General features: G+C 39.1%; 1 protein-coding gene across 12 annotated transcripts in view; it reads right to left on the bottom strand.

Moving 5' to 3' along the window:
- Positions 1–19,931, bottom strand: part of LOC116275822 (cell cycle progression protein 1) — a 90,006-nt gene that overhangs the window by 41,359 nt on the left and 28,716 nt on the right. For 6 of the 12 annotated variants that reach the window (XR_004185151.1, XM_031668634.1, XM_031668635.1 and 3 more), the window contains 4 exons: positions 17,927–18,022; positions 15,569–15,820; positions 8,579–8,700; positions 2,596–4,001 (listed from right to left, as the gene is read on the bottom strand). Coding sequence is in view for 11 of the 12 variants with exons in the window: in XM_031668634.1 (XP_031524494.1) it covers positions 2,596–4,001; positions 8,579–8,700; positions 15,569–15,820; positions 17,927–18,022 (1,876 nt within the window). In the remaining variant the exon portion in view is untranslated. Of the gene's footprint in view, positions 1–1,876; positions 4,002–8,578; positions 8,701–15,568; positions 15,821–17,926; positions 18,023–19,931 lie in introns of those variants that run through there. The other 6 variants (XM_031668638.1, XM_031668637.1, XM_031668639.1 and 3 more) reach the window with 3 other exon arrangements.

The following is a 19,931-nucleotide window of genomic DNA, read 5'->3' as shown; positions in this document are numbered from 1 at the left end:
TCAACTTTTTAAAAAGCATGACACATTTATTCCTTTTACTTGAGATGGCCTTTGGATTTTCATGATACCACTCCCCACTCTTGTCCTTAGCCTTCCCTACAACCCCGTAGATGCTGGTCTTCTCCCAGGAGTCTGATACACAGCCTCGGCAAGAGATGACCATAGAACTGCCAACTAACCCTCTCCACTTGAATGTTAGTAGTTACCTCCAAACACAATTCTCATCTCCAATTACCCTTGCCCCAAACCTTGAATTCCCTATCTCAATGGTACTACTATCCAACAGATGACCCAACCCAGAAATCTAGAAGTCACAGTTACTTTCTCCTCCTTCACAAGAAATGTCAATGTTACTGTTTTCCAAATGTTTTCTCCTTTCCTCTCCTACTACTACTGTCCCAGTTTAGATGCTCATCAGCTCATGTCTGTATTGTGCTGACCACCTTCTAGCATCACACCTTTCCCATCAATCTTCTAGGCTGCTGCCTATACACTAGTCCCGCCTTATCCACGGCTTACTTTCTGTGATTGAGGTTTTGGTTACCTGTGGTCAACTGTGGTCTGAAAATGTTAAATAGAAAATTTCAGAAATAATTCGTAAGTTTTAGGCAGGGCGCAGTGGCTCACGACTGTAATCCCAGCACTTTGGGAGGCGGAGATATGCAGATCACTTGAGGTCAGGAGTTCAAGAACAGCCTGGCTAACATGGTGAAACCCCGTCTCTACTAAAAATATGAAAATTAGCCAGGTGTGGTGGCAGACGCCTGTAGTCCCAGCTACTCGGGAGGCTAAGGCAGGAGAATCACCTGAACCCAGGAGACAGAGGTTGCAGTGAGCTGAGATCGTGTCACTGCACTCCAGCCTGGCTGACAAAGCAAGACTCCATCTCAAATAATTAAAAAAAGAAATAATTCATAAGTTTTCAATTATATGCCTGTTCTGAGTAATGTGATGAAATAATGCAGTTCTGCTCCATCCCACATGGGGTGCGAATCATCCTTTTGTCATGTATCTACGCTACCCACCCATTAATCACCTAGTAGCAGTCTGTTAATCAGATACACTGTTATCGTACCACAGTGCTTGTGTTCAAGTATCCCTAAGATAAGGATTATTAAGGATGATTAAGTAACTTAATAATGACCCCAAAATACAATAGTGATGCTTGCATTTGGATATGCCAAAGAGAAGCTATAAAGCACTTCCTTTAAGTGAAAGGGTGAAGGTTCTCAATAAGAGAAACAAAAGTATGCTGAGATTGGTAAGATCTATGGTAAGAACAAACCTATGTGTGAGACTGTAAAGAAGGAAAAAGAAATTCATGCATATTATATCTAGAATTATGTTCTATCCTTGGTTTCAAGCATCCAGTGGGGGTCTTGGAACATATATCCTGAAGATAAGGGGGGACTACTGTAATCTAAAATACAATATAATCTTATCCCACCACCTTGAAAATTCTTCAGAGGTTCTTCATGTCCTACAGGACAAAACCTTTAGCATAAAATGGGTCCCTTCGTGGTCTGCATCTCTTATCCTCCAGCACTACCTTGCTTCCTTAAAGTAGTGTATCTTCACATCCAAAGAACCTTCCTTTTAAGTGAAATTCCCTTCCCTGTCTGCATAGCAAATTCTCATTTCTCCTTCAAAAGCTACCTTAACAACTAAGTTCAGTTAAAAGGCCACCTCACTCAAGAAGCCTTTCCAAACATCTCCAGACAGCCTGAGGCCACCATGCCCCCATACCTTAATTTCATTTATTTACTTAGCTTGTGAGCTCCTTTGAAGCAAAAATTTTTCACTTGTCTCCTCAAGGAAGCCTCACCTTTGTTCATTATAGGACTAGATACCTGCTTAATGACTAAAGACACCAGAATCAGTCTCATTATTTTATAGACACATTATATTTATTCAGAAAGGTAAGTATTTCATAGGTAAAAAGTGAAGCTAACATTTTAAGATTGGGTAAGTTTCATGTTACAGAATATAAAGATGAAAATGGATAAAAAATTATTATGAGGTACACACATTAGAATTTGACTTGCTCAGTTGCCTCTTTGATTGTGCCTCTACCTTTATCAAAGATAATTATGTGATTAAGTATTAAGTATCATAACTAAGCTGCTATGTGGAATGGACAAGTGAAAATAGGTGGGGCATTCAAATTATTATATATGAGCTCTTCTGACTTCAGAGTAAAATTTGTGTTGCTCACTCCTAGCTTCCGAAAGTGAATAAATACATAAAAGATTAAAGGAAAATAATTTCACTTAAGGTGATCTTTTCATTATAAACTATACTGAAAAGAAACAAAGTTGGCCAAAATAGGATTTTATATATTCTTAACTGATTTTTAGGATAAAAATTAAACCATTTGCTCAAATCAAAGTGATTACATTATAATGAAATGTTCCATTTGTAACAGCTAATAATTTTTAGACTCCACCTTTCAATTTATTCTGAATTCTCTCAGTGGCAATAAAGCACAACTCTTAGAAACAGTAACCTTCCAAGAAACTCATCAAATCATAAAAATGCTATCCAATCTACAAATGTTACAAACTACTGTAATGACATGGTTTTATGTAAACCGACCTGGGTCCATATGGAGGGGAAAAAGTGTGACCAAAGAAGTGTCTATATATATATTCATCCAACTTCTCAAATACTCCATCATTATCTACTTGATATTCCTTCATGTTTCTAAGATAATCTTTAACATCATTAACAAAGTCAGTGAAGAGCTTCTGATCATGTATAAAGACACCATTTAGGAAAAACTTATTGATGAACTGATTAAGTTCGTTCCAGTGACAGAAAGTATCCAGTTCTTTTAATATGTACCTTTGAATTATCGGTCTAAATTCATCCATCCTTATAGGATTCACCACTGTGTTAAAAAGGCTCATGGACTCTTGTTGAGCACAATCAAATACACCAGAACAAGCCTTTCTGAAAGAATGAGAATTGTCTCTACAATCATGCCCAGGACTGCATTTCTTTGAATTTGTATTTTTCCTGAATTCTTTAAAGTGAACTGGCTTTTCTTTCCTTCCATCATTTTGCATAGTAGGGCCTCTATTATGATGGTTTTCTGTAGGTGCCTTATACTGTGGATGTAAATAGTCACTAAAAACTGTTCTTGCTTTTTCAGCTGCTTCTTTTGTAGCACCAAATCTTTTATTACCCTTTTCATCAAAGATATTCTTGGTGGTATCTTTAAAATGTCTGAAAGTGGATTTAACTGAGTCTGAGAATTTTTTCAGATTTTCCTTCACAGCTTCTTTAGCCTGCTTAATTTTCTCTTTGTGATGCCTCACAAACTCCTTGGTAGAATTCTTCATGGCATCAAATGTTTCCTTAACTGAACCCAAAAATGTTTCCTTTGACTTATTTTTAGCCCTGTGGTTTCCTCTGCCCCCTTTCTTTTTTCCATCCGTTTCTTGTTTTCCACTTTGATCTTTCGCCTCAACATACAATCTTTCCCACAAATCAGAACGCTGCTGTTCGAAGGTTAGCTTCCGTTCCAGCTCAGTGAGTCTTTCCCGTAAGACTGCTATTTCCTTTTTTTCAGTGTATACATTGGGAGAATCTGACTTGCCATGTAACTGACTACCACTTAACTGCTGGAGTTCCCCCCTTAAAGCCGTAGTTACTAGTCGTTCTCTCTCCAGTTCCCCCTTTAGCATCTTTGCTTCTGCCAACAGAGTCTCTCTTTGACAAAGAAAGCTGTGTTTTTTCTGCTTTTCCTCTTCCAAATGCTGCTTAAGTTTCTGATTTTCTCTAACTAATTCAGTACTTGTCCCTTTATCTTCCAATATTCTAATCTGTTCTCTTAGTTTGTTTAACTCTTCCTGTAATGAGGATAAGGCCTTTTCTTCCTTCTCCAGAGATATTCTTAAATACTGATTTTCTGTAGCAAGGTTCGTTTTCTGAGTTTCAAAGGACATCTTCTCTGCTTCAGTAAGTGTCCAACACCTTGCAAGATTTTCTTTCAATGACTACGTTTTTTTTGAAAGAGAAGAAATAAAATGTCAAGAGCTTTAAAAGCTGAATTTAAATCTTTTAAGATATAATAACGCATAAGCTTTTGTGTCTTGTCTTCTACAGAGACCACCCCGCCCCAGGTAGTATTTTCAATAGTATAAACACTGGGAAATACAACGTTCATATGCAAGAAAGCACAGAGCAGAGAGCTACATCAAACTGAGAACTACAGCATGGTGGAAGAATTTTCTTTTTTTTGAGACGGAGTCTCGCTCTGTCGCCCAGGCTAGCGTGCAGTGGTGCAATCTCGGCTCACTGCAACCTCTGCCTCTTGAGTTCAAGCAGCGACTCTCCGGCCTCCCAAAGTGCTGGCATTATAGGCATGAGCCACCGCGCATGTCTGGAAGAACTTAAAAGACAGAAAGTTAGCTACAGCTTGCAGGACTAAAGGTTTTTCTGAATTGGGAAGAGAGATTACCTTTTACAAAAGGTAAAATTATTGGCCGGGCGCAGTGGCTCACACCTGTAATCCCAGCACTTTGGGAGGCTGAGGTGGACAGATCATTAGATCAAGAGATCGAGACCATCCTGGCCAACACGGTGAAACCCCATCTCTACTAAAAACACAAAAATTAGCTGGGCATGGTGGCATGCGCCTGTAGTCCCAGACACTCGGGAGGCTGAGGCAGGGGAATCGCCTGAACCTGGGAGGCAAATGTTGCCAGTGAGCCAAGATCGCACCACTGCACCCCAGCCTGGTGACAGAGCGAGACTCCATCTCAAAAAAATAATAAAATAAAATAAAAAATAAAAGTAAAATTACATCAAGAGCTGACTTATGGCTTCAAAAATTGTTTGTACTCAGTGTACACTTCAAAGAATGAAATTCTAATAATCTTAGTCCTATTTGAAACATTTTGGTCCTATGCAATTAACATTTCTAAGTAAGTACAGATAAGCCATAAATTCTATAAGCATGTTAGAGGACAGACTGAATCTTGAACATTTATAACTAACTTATCCAATTTTATGTAAACTTTTGAAGTGACTGTCACCCAGATTACAGCAGTTCTGTAATCTGTATAATTAATATAACTCTGAAGATTAATCTATAAATTACTATAACTGAAAGTCAGCACCTGTGGTAGAAATCATGGTCAATTCGGCTTATAGAATTTTTCTGCTTCGATAAGGGTATCCTTGACTGATTTGAATTTTCTTTCAAACATATGCATTAGTAACAAAATTTAACCAAAAACAGTCAAAACTTAAACAATGTGGTTCAACAAGTTCTTACAGCATTATCCATCCAGTTAAAAATATCTTATGTATAAATCTGCAAAATGATACTTAAATTTGGCTTAATGTATCACAAACGTTATGGTTAGACCAGTCAATTACCTGGGTTCAGAAACAAGCAAAAAAAAAACAAAAAACAAAAAAAAAACAGTCCTTTAAGAGAATGACACTATTTTATACTTGAAAAATAACTATCTGAAATGACTGCTTCACTTTCTGGCTCATTAATCTTCAGAGAACAAATAAAGATTTAAAATTTAATCACAGTAATTTCATCTGCTCTACCTGTATGAGAGAAAAGAAGTTTCTTCTACCCAAAAGCAGTGGACTGTGGAGTAGAAGAGACCGATACACTGGTGTGGCATACTCTTGAAATGCACAAGCACAGGAAGCCACAGGATGAAAGAAGAGTACAGCATTCCTCATGCAGTAAATATGATGTTGATATAAGTGATTGAAAAGCAGATCCTGACCAGGTCTTCCAAAGAGGTTCAACATCTACCTGATCCACACTTAACAGCTAGAAACAAGAGATCTGCAAAAACTGACTCACTAGGTAGGCACAGTGGCTCAATCCTTTAATCCCAGCATTTTGAGGCCAAGGCGGGAGGATCACTTGAACCCAGAAGTTCCAGAATAGCCTGGGCAACATAGTGAGACTCCATCTCTATGAAAAATTTAATAACAAAGTTGGACATGGTGGCATGTGCTTGTGGTCCCAGCTACTTGAGGCTAAGCCAGGAGGATTGCTTGAGCCCAGGAAGTTGAGGTAGCAGTAAGCCATGATCGCACCACTGCCCTCCAGCTTGGGCAACAAGAATGAGACTCTGCCTCTTAAAACAAACAAACAAAAAAAAACAGGCTAAGTGCAGTGGCTCATGCCTGTAATCCCAGCACATTGGGAGGCTGAGGCAGGCAGATTACCTGAGGTCAGGAGTTCAAAACCAGCCTGGCCAACATGATGAAACCCCATCTCTACTGAAAATGCAAAAAATGAGCCAGGCATAGTGGAGGAAGCCTGTAATCCCAGCTATTTGGGAGACTGAGGCAGGAGAATCACTTGAACCCAGGAAGCAGAAGTTCCAGTGAGCTGAGATCACCCCACTGCATTCCAGCCTGGGCCACACAGCGAGGCTCCATCTCAAAAAAACAAACAAACAAACAAATCCAAACCCAAACCAACTACAAATTCTCTCTAGAGATTTATGCGTGGTGAGTTTTCCAAAAGCCAATGTTATCCTATGGAACCAGAAAACATTGTGGTGAAGAAAATGGCATCTTCTGCCGGGCACGGTGGCTCAAGCCTGTAATCCCAGCACTTTGGGAGGCCGAGACGGGTGGATCACGAGGTCAGAAGATCGAGACCATCCTGGCGAACACGGTGAAACCCCGTCTCTACTAAAAAATACAAAAAACTAGCCGGGCGAGATGGCGGGCGCCTGTAGTCCCAGTTACTTGGGAGGCTGAGGCAGGAGAATGGCGTAAACCCGGGAGGCGGAGCTTGCAGTGAGCTGAGATCCGGCCACTGCACTCCAGCCCGGGCGACAGAGCGAGACTCTGTCTCAAAAAAAAAAAAAAAAAAAAAGAAAATGGCATCTTCTAATAAAGGTAGGAAAAACTGAACTATTTATAATTAACTTCATAAGTACCTCCCTGTGTCTACAGCCATACCACCCTGAATGCGCCCAATCTCCTCTGATGGCAGAAGCTAGGCAGGGTCTGGCCTGGTTAGTACTTGGATGGGAGAAGTACCTCCCTGAAAGATACAATTTAGTTACAAAGTAGTATTTTTGTCTTTTCAAGAAATATAACCTGTAAGGGAAACATACATAAATTAAGTGTGAGAATTGGGGGTGGAAAAATGGAGGAAAAAAACAATAAATAGCTTACTTTTCTTCCTTTTCCTTTTTTTTTTTTTTTTTTTTGAGACATGGTCTTCCTCTATGGCCCAGGCTAGAGTGCAAGAGCGTGATCTCAGCTCACTGTAACCTCTGCCTCCCAGGTTCAAACAATTCTTGTGCCTAACTAAGCCTCCAAAAATCTGGGATTACAGGTATGTGCCACCACAACCGGCTAATTTTTGTATTTTTAGTAGAGACAAAGTTTCACCATGTTGGCCAGGATGGTCTTGAACTCCTGGGCTCAGACAATCCACCCACCTCGGCCTCCCAAAGTCACCAACTTTGGGAATTTGGGAAGTTGTCACCACGCCCAGACACAGCTTACTTTTCTACCCTGAGTTTCTCTCTACATCCTTCCTAGGGAAAACTAGATAGGAAACCAGCCATTTTGCTGATCCTCATAAACTTCCAGGGGTGTTGGGGAATGACACAACGGACAGTACAGTCTTGTGAGACAAAATCTAGATGAGTTATAGGCAGAAAAACATAACATGCTCTCCCTTCCATCAGAATAAAAAAAAAAAAAACACAATGAAAAGGAATGGCTATGTCCCCTGATCAAGAGAAGATCTTAGAGAGGCTATAAAACCACAACTCTCCTCTTTCCCTTCTGCCAACTGAAAATGTCTGCTTCACTCTGAAAATAATGCTAATAAAAATATCTATATACACATATAAAATGTCACTTTTAAAAGATGTTAACTATAAAATAGCAGCTAGGGATAAGAGTTCTTAAGTCAAATCCCTGGAATCAAATTAGCTCTCCAAAACAAAACAAAACAAAAAAAGGCCGTGGCCGGGCACAATGGCTCACACCTGTAATCCCAGCACTTTAGGAGGCTGAGGTGGGTAGACTGAGGTCAGGAGTTCGAGACCAGCCTGGCTAACATAGCGAAACCCCGTCTCTACTAAAAATACAATAAAACTAGCCAGGCGTAGTGGCGCACACCTGTAATCCCAGCTACTTGGGAGGCCGAGGCACAAGAATCGCTTGAACCCCGAGGTGGAAGTTGCAGTGACCTGAGGCTGCACCACTGCACTCTAGCCTGGGCAACAGAGCAAGACTCCATCTCAAATAAATAAACAAACAAACAAACAAAAACAAATTAGCTCTGCCAGTTGCTACCTTGGGAAAGTCCCTTAACCTTTCTAAACCTCTTTCCCACCTATGAAAGTTAATAACTGCTTAATTCCCATGTTTTGAGAATAAGAGAAATACTCTATATGGTGCACTCATGACTGACTAGGACACTGTAAGTACCCGTATTCAATTCAACAATGATCTGCATTATTTCTGATTTACTAATCTGCACTACTAAGCACAATAAGCTCTAAGTAATAAGCACAATAATTACTAACAATTATTTTAAATATTTGTTAGTGGTACATACCTTATAATCAATGAAAGATTCTTGTTCCTGTTGACACTGGGAAAGATAATCCTTCATATCATTCAATTCATCTTCATGTATCTTTCTGACTAACTGTTGACGCTTCTGAATCTGAATTGTGCCTAAAATAAATATTTTTATTAAGGGTATGTAACATAATTATTATCATTCAATGTTTTATTTATTTTTAAACATTGGTAATCTGCATATAAGCTATGTAATCTTTTTTTTTTTTTTTTTTGAGACAGAGTCTCGCTACGTCGCCCAGGCTGGTATGGTCTCAGCTCACTGCAACCTCTGCCTCCTGGGGTTCAAGCAATTCTCGTGCCTCAGCTTCTCGAGTAGCTGGGACTACAGGCAAGCGCCACCATGCCCAGCTAATTTTTTGTAGAGACAGGGTTTTGCCATGTTGGCCAGGCTGGTCTCAAACTCCTGGCCTCAAGTGATCCACTCACCTTGGCTTCTCAAAGTGCTGGGATTACATGTGTGAGCCACTGTGCCTGGCCATAACCTATGTGATCTTAATTTCAGAGTATCATCAGCATTTCACCATTCTTTAAAAATTCTGATTACATAAAGAATAAGTAACTAAGGCTGGGCACGGTGGCTCACGCCTGTAATCCCAGCACTTTGGGAGCCAAGGCAGGTGGATCATTTGAGGTCAGGAGTTCAAGACGAGCCTGGACAACATGGTGAAACCCCGTCTCTACTAAAAATTAAAAAAATTTTTTTAAGATAAGTAAGTGAAAGCCCATGATCATTCATCAGATGATGGTGAACATTTACGTAATATAAGTAAGGCCACGTAGGCCAGTTTTTAAAAACATTTATTTACATATACCCAGGAACATTTAAGCAGTTCACTATCTTTTGTATTAAAACACACAGGCCCGCCCATATGGCTCTAACCAAGAGAACAATTTATGTAATGTTCTTATCTTACTATATTGAAGGCACTCAGCTTTGTTGTTTTGGGGGTTATCTTTAAGTACAAAAAGTGTTTCAGCCTCCTTTATACAGAGAAATGAACAAACCTTGGTGTTTTTTCACAGGTCATGAAGTCAATAAGGAAAAATGAAAACCTTTTTTTTTTTTTTTTTTTAATATTTTGCCTAAAGGATACAACAAAGCCCAAAAAGTACAGCACAGAAAATAACTGGCTAATGGTGACTGTGCACCATTCTCAAAGCCAAATTTGTTAAGAATTCTGCAATGGTTAAATCTGTACTGGAGTAGCACTGTCCTTCTACCAACAGTGATAAAAGAATCGGACAGGCGTGGTAGCTCACGCCTGTAATCCCAGCACTTTGGGAGGCCAAAGCAGATGGATCACCTGAGGTCAGGAGTTCAAGACCAGCCTGACCAACATGGAGAAACCCTGTCTCTACTAAAAATACAAAATTAGCCAGGGCATGGTGGCACATGCCTGTAATCCCAGCCACTTGGGAGGCTGAGGCAGGAGAATCGCTTGAACCCGGGAGGCAGAGGTTGCGGTGAGCTGAGATCATGCCACTGCACTCCAGCCTGGGCAACAAGAGCAAAACTCTGTCTCAAAAAAAGAATCTTAAACCAACTAGGATTCTTCATATTTTCACCCTAAAAATCAAAATGTTACTTTACTGAGACATGCTGTTCACATGCTTCATGTATGGGGGGAAAAAACCACGAAATCAAAAATAAGGCAAAATGCAGTTAGCTACCTTAACATTACATCTAAGTATAGATACTACAGAATTTTACAAAGAAAGGATGCAATGATCGCTATTTCTTCCCTTACTGATATAAAAATTATTTTAAATGTCTTCAATACATCTTGAAAAATACTAAAAACAACTTTTGCCAATTTACAGATAACGGTTACATATTCTAGCTATGGTATTCTGTGTTAGAATTCATTTCCTCTCTTTAGATTTCCCAATTTATAGAAGCATGGCAAGCTTGTTTCAAAACTACTCAGAAGAATCCCCGATTTTTTCACATGTTGAAGGAAATTTATCTATAGTTCCCAGAGTAACAGAAAACTTCTGCAATTTCTGTTTCAAACTGCTAAGAAGATTAATTCCTTTGCCCACTGGAAAATAATCTAAAACTGTGTTGGGGTCTGAATTCAAGATAGTATAATATAGCACATGCTTGATTACTGTCTTAATGTGGCCTTTTACAGTATTACTGACTAATCACTTGGGGGTTTTTCCTGCACCTTCGGCTGCCTAAAGTGTTATCCTCAAGATACAATCTTTGGCCTAGTCATGTCTACAAATGCTGCCTATTGTACCATGTTGCACCACTGTCAGATTTTGCTATCACTCCTATTAAGAATTCCAATCTACAGATCTAGTCTTAACTTCTCATCAGAGCTTCTAATCAACACATCCAGCTGCGTAGGGGGCCTCTTTGTAGGGTGGGGGGGGAAAAAAAAAATCAAACCTCAACACCTGCCCCAAACCAAACCAAACTGTGCTTACCATCTATTTATCATCTGGCAAAACTTCCCCAGTAACCCCAACTCCAAAAGTGAAGCAGCTAGCACATTTCCTACAATTTAATAAACTGCCATTATTTTCCATTATTCCTTCAATGTCCCTTATTCCATTCTCACTGTTATTCTAATCGTCAAGGTCCTCCTCACCAAATATCCAGATTACAGAACTCCTAACAACTATTTTACATTTTCCCATACCACTTTTTCCACACCAGCAAAACGTTCTGGCACTCTTTTTCTCTAAACTGATAGCAGGTTACTCAATAAATCAAACTTTCCTATCGATTCCAAGATGTTTTACAATATACAGTTGACCCTTGAGCAACGTGAGTTTGAACTACATGGCAGGATGCAAAATCCAATGGCAGGATGCAAACCCCAGGTATATGGAGAGGTGACTTTTCGTGTATGTGAGGTCCGCCGTCAAGGGACTTTAGTTTGTATGGATTTTGGTATGGGTGCCTCCTGGAACCCATCCCTCATGGACATCAAGGGATGACTATAACAGCACCCCACCCACTCCATTATTTCTAAATACCTACTCTGCTATAGTCCAGGCAGTCTTTTCACTGCTCCCAAACCCAAGATTACTTCTTCCTCAGGTTATCAGATTGTCTATTGCTGGAATGTTCTACCTTCCTTGAGTCTATCATAAACTTACTATGATTAGACACAATTTAAATCTTACCACCTCTATTTCTTCACCAGTCCCTGATATGCAGTAGGAGCTCAACGAATATTTGCTGAATGAATTTAATGTTAAATGAAAAAAACAAAAAGAAAAAACAAAAAAACAAGGTGACTCCGAGAATAGCCCCAAATGCAGAAGTCTGTCTGTTACATACACTTACACTCAAGACCTTGGCCATGCCTCTTAGACCTATAGTCTTGCCTGGGTTTCTTTTCTTTGGGTTTCTTTTCCTTGGCCATGTCTATTGTGTTGAAGGACATTCAGAGTCCATTCAAGGGCACATCACTTTTGACTACAGCACAGAAGAATCTTGGAGTACAAATCTCCTATTTAAAAAAATATTTTAAAAAATCTTCTCCTGTTCAAATCATTTCTCCTTGAGGAGCAATTGTATCACCAGCCAATAAACGTCGGTTGAAATAAATGAATTGAACTATTTAAAAAAAAAAAAAATCTTACCACCTCTGGGATAATTCAGTAAGTGTATGCTTCGAGCTGTAATTCATTCTGTGCTCTATAACTTAGCATCTAGATATCTTGTTATATAATAGTCTGCCGAAGAGCCAGGTAGTCTATCAATACTTCAAGCAACTCAAGGAGAAAACTAAATCAATTGAACTCCATTGATGATTTGGAATGTTGATAGTCACAAGTAAATGTAAGAAGAAAGACTGCTTCATTCATGAAACTTTTTAATAAAACTTCTGAAAGCATTTTCAGATGGAGTACACTGGAGTATACTGCTTTACTATCCTTAGTCGTGCTAGCTTTCTCTTCCCTGCAGTGTAAATCTGCCAATTCAAATTTGTATGGCACCAAGGCTGACAAATGCAGAATGATTCAATTAGTAGTATGGTATTGTTAAATTATTATAAAGCAGGCCAGGCACAGTGGCTCATGCCTATAATCCCAGCACTTTGGGAGGCTGAGGCAGGCAGATCACTTGAGGTCAGGAGTTCAAGATCAACCTGGCCAACAGGGCAAAACCTCATCTCTACTACAAATACAAAAATTAGCCAGGTGTGCTGGTGGGCACCTATAATCACAGCTACTCGGGAGGCTGAGACAGGAAAGTCGTTTGAACCTGGGAGACGGAGGTTGCAGTGAGCCAAGATTGCACTGCTGCATTCCAGCCTGGGCAACAGAGCAAGACTCTGTCTCAAAAAAAATAAAATAAAATTATAAAGTGAATGAATGACTATGGGATGCAATGACTGACTTCATGGTGAATGGGAAATTCAAAATGGCTCTGAAATCAACTCCAAAGAATGCTGAGATCAGTGCTAAAATTTAAAAATGTGATGTCTTGCTAGGTGCGGTGGCTCATACCTGTAATCCCAGCCCTTTGGGAGGCCAAGGTGGGCAGATCACCTGAGGCCGGGAGGTCGAGACCAGCCTGACCAACATGGAGAAACCCCATCTCTACTAAAAATACAAAATTAGCTGGGCATGGTGGCAGATGTCTGTAATCCTAGATACTCAGGAGGCTGAGGCAGGAGAATCACTTGAACCTGGGAGGCGAAGGTTGCAGTGAGCCGAGATCATGCACTGCACTCCAGCCTGGGCATCAAGAGCAAAACTCCGTCTCAAAAAAAAAGTGATGTCTTTTAAGTAGTGATTTGGAAAAGTCATTTAGGTTAGGTCTTGTATGTTAATTAAACTAATCTCATTACCATAAGGCCTACTTCATAATGTATTATCCAGGCTTTTCATATTCCGAAAAGGCTAATATGAAGTAAAGGACAATGTTTTATTAATTAACTATTAAGGTAAATTTTACTAATAACCAAAATCCTACATAACAGAGAAGTAACTTCTCATTTTGAAAGCACTCCTGTAAAATGATCTTTCTACAAAATATTCAAAGGTCATGTAAATAGTGAAGTTTTAATTTGGATTAACACTTTAAATCACTATCCAATTTTTTTGAAGAAAAAAAGATTAAGATAAGATCTTCTCCTTTGTTACTCTCATGTTTACCTGTGGAGGGAAAATCATACTCAAATACATATTGATTAATTTGTTTCGGCTAGTCTATAAAGGTAAATATATATTTCCAATCAAATCTTATTACAACAAATTTCAAGAAAGGATACAAATAATAGTATCTCAGTATTAAATTCAAGCAGGCATCCATCAGAAATCTAAATACATATTTTTATTAATATAAATACAAGAAACACATCTTGCAAGCTCTGACTTTAAACAGGTATTGTCATCATTAAGTCTATTCTAACATTACACTATGTTGAATAATAAACCTTTTCCACAAATCCACATAGGATACATGTAATTCTTCAATCTTTGCATAAGAAATACATTTTTCCAAGGAACTAGCAAAATGAAAGTTAGACTGTGGATTATGCAGGCAAAAAAAACCTAAAAGTAGTTAATATAAAGCAAGCTAAAATTCGGGAATTTGACAAGATCTAAGACGTTTCCTTCTAAATTGTCTCTACCCCAAATTCCAATACAACAAAGAGTCAAAGTTCAGGTTTCAAATACTCCAGTCACTGTACAAATACATACCTTAAATAAGAGATTCAGGCCAGGCATGGTGGCTCATGCCTGTAATCCCAGCACTTTGGGAGGCTGAGGCAGGTGGAGCACCTTAAGTCAAGAGTTCAAGACTGGCCGGGCACGGTGGCTCACGCCTGTAATCCCAGCACTTTCGGAGGCCAAGGCAGGTGCATCACAAGATCAGGAGATTGAGACCAGCCTGGCCAAGATGGTGAAACCCCGTCTCTACTAAAAACGCAAAACAATTAGCCAGGCATGGTGGCGGGCACCTGTAATCCCAGCTACTCAGGAGGTTGAGGCAGGAGAATTGCTTGAACCCAGAGGTGGAAGCTGCAGTGAGCCGAGGTCGCACCACTGGACTCCAGCCTGGGCGACAGAGCGAGACTCTGTCTCAAAAAAACAAACAAAAAAAAGTTTGAGACCAGCCTGGCCAACATGGCAAAACCTCATCTCTACTACAAATACAAAACAATTAGCCAGGCATGGTAGCAGGCGCCTGTTACCCCAGCTACTCGGGAGGTTGAGGTAGGAGAATTGCTAGAACCCTAGGGGTGGAGTTTGCAGTGAGCCAAGATCATGCCACTGTACTGCAGCCTGGGCGACAGAGTGGGACTCCGTCTCCCCAAAAAAAAAAAGAGAGAGGTTCAATGGGTGAGGCTCCTAAATGAGAAAGTAAAGTAACACCAATGGAATACCTTCCTCTTCTCACCCAAAAGGCATTTAAAGGCTTTGAATTGATAAGATGATCAACATATATAAATAGTATCAATCATAATAAAGAGCAAAGTATAACAATAAAGATGAAAACCTCTCAATTCATGTGAATCACAGAAACAACAATGAAAGTTATAAAGTATGATACTTACATGAAACCTCAAAGTAGAAATAATGAACACTTACTATTTCTACATTTCAAATATAACCATTTCAACTGTGATTTAAATAATCTTCCTAAAAAACTCACACTTCAACTTAGTTTAACTATGATTCTAAATGTAAATGATTTCCCTCATGGTGAGCATTTCAGATTTTTAATCTTCCATCTTTTAACTTTAAAAGAGTCACAAATATATGTGGTTATTATCTTTACATTTATTAATAACTACTACCTTATTTAAATAAAAAGATTTGTGAGATAGGCAGCACCCACTTCCCGAATGAGAAAACTGAGGCTCAAACAGGCTTCAAGTTTTCAAGGCCATATATTTAATAATGGCACTGAAAACATATCCCGGGATTCCTCACTCCTAAGTGCCTCTACACTATCCCATCAGGTTACACATTTTTGAATACTTACCATAGAAATGTCCAAATCCCATGCTGATTGCAATCACCAAAGCAAGTATAACACACTTATTGAGACCACTACTGAACTGACGTTTACTCAACTCCTTAGAAGGTTCGGTTTCTTGTTCAGCAACTAGCCGGTCTTCAGATTCTGAAGTAGAAACAGTCTTCTTCCTAGCACGGCGTCGTCTAAAGGCAGGGCTGGGCTGGTTACTGGTTTCATCACTACTTGATTCATCGTCACTAGGCTGAGATGAAAATACTATTAAGAAAAAAGTTGACATTTAGCTATTCAAAATATTGGAAATGCTTTCCCAGTAAAAATTATTTAGAATAATCAATGCCATCCCTTACATGCCTTTTTACACGAGACAGCCAAAAACAAAAACCAAACAACATAAACAAAAACACAGGTTTTCAACTCATCTACATAAAGCCAAAACATAAAGCATTTCAAATGTGATACACAAGAATCTGTTCATCATATTCATTTGTGCATTGAGAGCCTATCTCTGGTTTTTTTTTAACCCTCCTCGCCTTATAGTTTACACTATTAGAATAATCCTTCATTCTCATAGCCTCAAGTTTCACGGTTGGCCAGGAGCGGTGGCTCACGCCTGTAATCCCAGCACTTTGGGAGGCCGAGGCGGGCAGATCACCTGAGGTCAGGAGTTCAAGATCAGTCTGGCCAACATGGCGAAACCCCTTCTCTACTAAAAATACAAAAATTAACCGGGTGTGGTAGTGCACCTATAGTCCCAGCTACTTGGGAGGCTGAGGCAGGAGAATCACTTGAACCCGGGAGGTGGAGGTTGCAGTGAGCCAAGATCCTGTCACTGTACTCCAGACTGGGAGACACAGCATAACTCTGTCTCAAAAGAAACAAAATTTCATTGCTATTACAGGTATAAACAAGTATTATTTCTGGAAAGAGAAAACAATACTCTCTGTCTCTTCATTCAGTTTCAAAGAGGTAACTGAAGTGCAACTGTTTAAGGAACACAGGAAAGTACACAAGCATTTCTTGTGACTTATAAAGTAAAGTAACTACCAAGTTTCCTTGGGTGTATCTGGTCTCTAGTTTCATTTCTAACCTGATTAGCCCACGATCAAGGTTCAAAGCACTCTATTTTAACATAGGTTTCCAGAAGTCAGATGAGTCCTTCCCTTCGACTGCCACTCTTACTAGAAGGTTATTAATTTTACCCTCTAGTAAATATGTCAGCATGAGGAAGTGACACAACAGCTATCTCCGATATTAAGGACTATTCTGATGCTGCTCCTATATGAAAATAATAGTAGAGAAAAGCAAACTGGTGGGAAAAATCTGCACAAGAAATCCTAAGTCCAGGAAACAAATTCCCTGGAAAAATCACCTTCAGTTTTTTCCGAATGCATTAATTTCTTAACACGGTTCCATATATCAACAAACTGTATGTTGACACAGAAGCTTCGATTACTCAGAAAAATTTCCACAAGCTACTTAGAGGAAAAGCACTAAAAGGAAGGATAAAATATGAACTTGAATATAAAGAGCTCTAAAACAACAAACATTCATGCTCCAGAAAAGCAAAAACAGTTTGTCAGAAGACAGGATATCCATGCCACAGGAAAGCTGGTGATTTAGGTTAGGCAATATTTTTCAGAGATGGATCACGGAGGATTCAGTTCACTTTCACACTTACAACAATAAACACAAAGACAGAAGGCACTACTGAAATGAATGAATATTCCTAATATTTAGTGATACAGATGCCACTGAGAGATCTTTTTGGTCATGACCCTTATGCCCATCATGTATATCTGGTTATTCTTGATCACTAGTTTTTCAAAGATGCCGTCGCCTCAGGTGTGAGGTTATATTTCTTGGACAAAGAGAAAGAAAGGAAGACTTAAACAAAGCATTACATAATACAAAGGCATTCATGATCATGGTTAGAGTATTTAAGTCAGGTTTTCTGACATAAAATTAAGATAGGTAAATGTAGAAACAAACCATCTGTAAAACTTCTTTAAATAAATGTTCAATTCTACATTAACATTGCCTTCATTACATATTCTAACAAAACAGCCTAACCCATATTAATATATTCATGTCCTTATCTAATGCTTCCAACTTTTTTAACCCGTACATATAATAGCTAAAATATTTTGATTTTTAACTTCTTTTAAAAAAGCTTAATTTGGCCCATAGATGCAAGCAATGCAAAGGCATGCAATAAGCTTGGCCAGTGCCTTTACAAGAGATTCTGAACACCTGTTTAGAGTATCACAGATGACAACAGGTATCTTTAAAGCACTCGGTAAATAGTAAATGTGACTAGGCACACTCAGCTCTAGAGAAGCTGGTCAGAGTTAGTCACACCACCTTGGAAAGTGAGTTGGCTAGGAACATGGTGTTTCAGCTGATCATCCCATCCCCATATGCACTCAGGAATCTTCCACAGCTTCTCCCACCACCTTTCTTTTGTGAATAAACAGGAAAAAAAGATGCATAAAGCTATATTATAAAGACTAAAAAGAAAAAAAGAATTAAAAATACTTAATTATCACTTAACATTGCTATCGTACTAAATTAAAATATAATAATCATGCCTTCTTAAAAACATACACAATACAAACTCTACACTACCAACTTTGCTTTTTGTCAGGAAAGAGAGTTCGTATAGAGGAAGCAGGTAGCGTTCTTAACCCAACAAAACCTACACTGCCACAAGAATGTAAGTCAGGAGAAGAAAAAACTGAAGTTGAAATCTTTAAGGATGAAGAAAGGGAAAGGAAAAAACAATTAAGTAATGGCTATAGCACAAAATTAACAAACCAAAAGGGAAAAACAAAAACTCTTTTTTTTTTTTTTTTTGAGACAGAGTCTCCCTCTATTGCCCAGGCTGGAGTGCAATGGTGCAATCTTGGCTCACTGCAACCTTCACCTCCTGGGTTCAAGAGATTCTCCTGCCTCAGCCTCCAGAGTAGTTGGGATTACAGGCCCGCGTTACCACAGGCAGTTAGTCCCAAGTAGCTGGAATTATAGGCACCTGGCTAATTTTTGTATTTTTAGTAGAGAAGGGTTTTCACCATGTTGGTCAGGCTGGTCTCAAACTCCTTACCTCAGGTGATCTGCCTGCCTCAGCCTCCCAAAGTGCAGGGATTACAGGCGTGAGCCAACGTGCACGGCCCCAAAACAAAAACTCCTGCCAACTGGTTTATATGTAGTGTTTTCAGTATAGTCCAAAATTTCGTCTTTAAACATTTGGTTTATTGAAACAATATCTTTAGGAGGAATAACAATGGGTAAAAAGATAATTAATCAAATATTCCTCTTAACTCAGTCTACAAAAATCTCAAGAAGTCAGAATTCAGAAAGAAGACAAAAGAAGAAGGAGCTTAGAAGTATGCAACTTCCTGAAAAAAGTTAACTATATATAATCTCTTTCTTTTTTTGAGATGGTGCTGGGATTACAGGCATGAGCCACCATGCCCGGCAACAGTATGTAATTTCTTTTATGTCTATGTCAGTTTCTTATATATCTGACCATTCTGTAATACTCCAGCTTCAATTTGACTTTTCTGGGCCATGAACATTATGGAATTAAACCAGAGGCAAGAAAGGAAGGGGGCAAAAAAAAAAAAAAAACTACCTGAATACAACACAAATTCCAGAGTTTAAAAAAATAATAAAATTTGATGACCAACAAGGATTCTAAAATCAATTACGATATCCCTCCCTAAATAAATATACTATGAATGCTATTCTAACAAAGGCTGAATTTTCCTCTGACCACCAAGAATGTCACCTGAATATTCAAATAGCTGGATAAAGTGTTTTCAAGTTCATGTTTATAGGCAAACCACTGATATACTAGCTGAAAATAACTTCTCATTAAATGAGATAGCCAAGAATCTCTATTTTTTTTTTATTTTTGAGACAGGGTCCTGCTCTGTCACCCAGGTTGGAGCGCAGTGGCGCAATCTCAGCTCACTGCAGCCTCAACCTCCCAGGCTCAAGCAATCCTCACATCTCAGCCTCCCAAGTGGCTGGGAACACAGGCGCATGCCATCATGCCTGGCTTTTTATTATTTGTAGAGATGAGGTCTCGCAATGCTGCCCAGGCTGGTCTCAAACTCCTGGGCTCAGGTAATCCACCTGTCTCGGCCTCACAAAGTGCTGGAATTACTGGTGTGAGCCACTATGCCCAGCCAAGAATCTCTACTTGACATTTTATTAGCTAAACTGGAATGACAGAAATTATATTGTCTGATTCTGGTTGGCAAATGTAAATATTAAAGAATGGTAAAATCTAAAAAAATTACCTAAAATAGATACTACACGTTTCCTGTTTTTCTGTCAAACTAGGAAATTTTTACAATCACTA

This window comes from Papio anubis, chromosome 7, assembly GCF_008728515.1.
Source record: "Papio anubis isolate 15944 chromosome 7, Panubis1.0, whole genome shotgun sequence".
Taxonomy (NCBI): domain Eukaryota; kingdom Metazoa; phylum Chordata; class Mammalia; order Primates; family Cercopithecidae; genus Papio; species Papio anubis.
The sequence above is the reverse complement of the archived record's forward strand: the minus strand, read 5'-3'. Positions and strand labels throughout refer to the sequence as shown.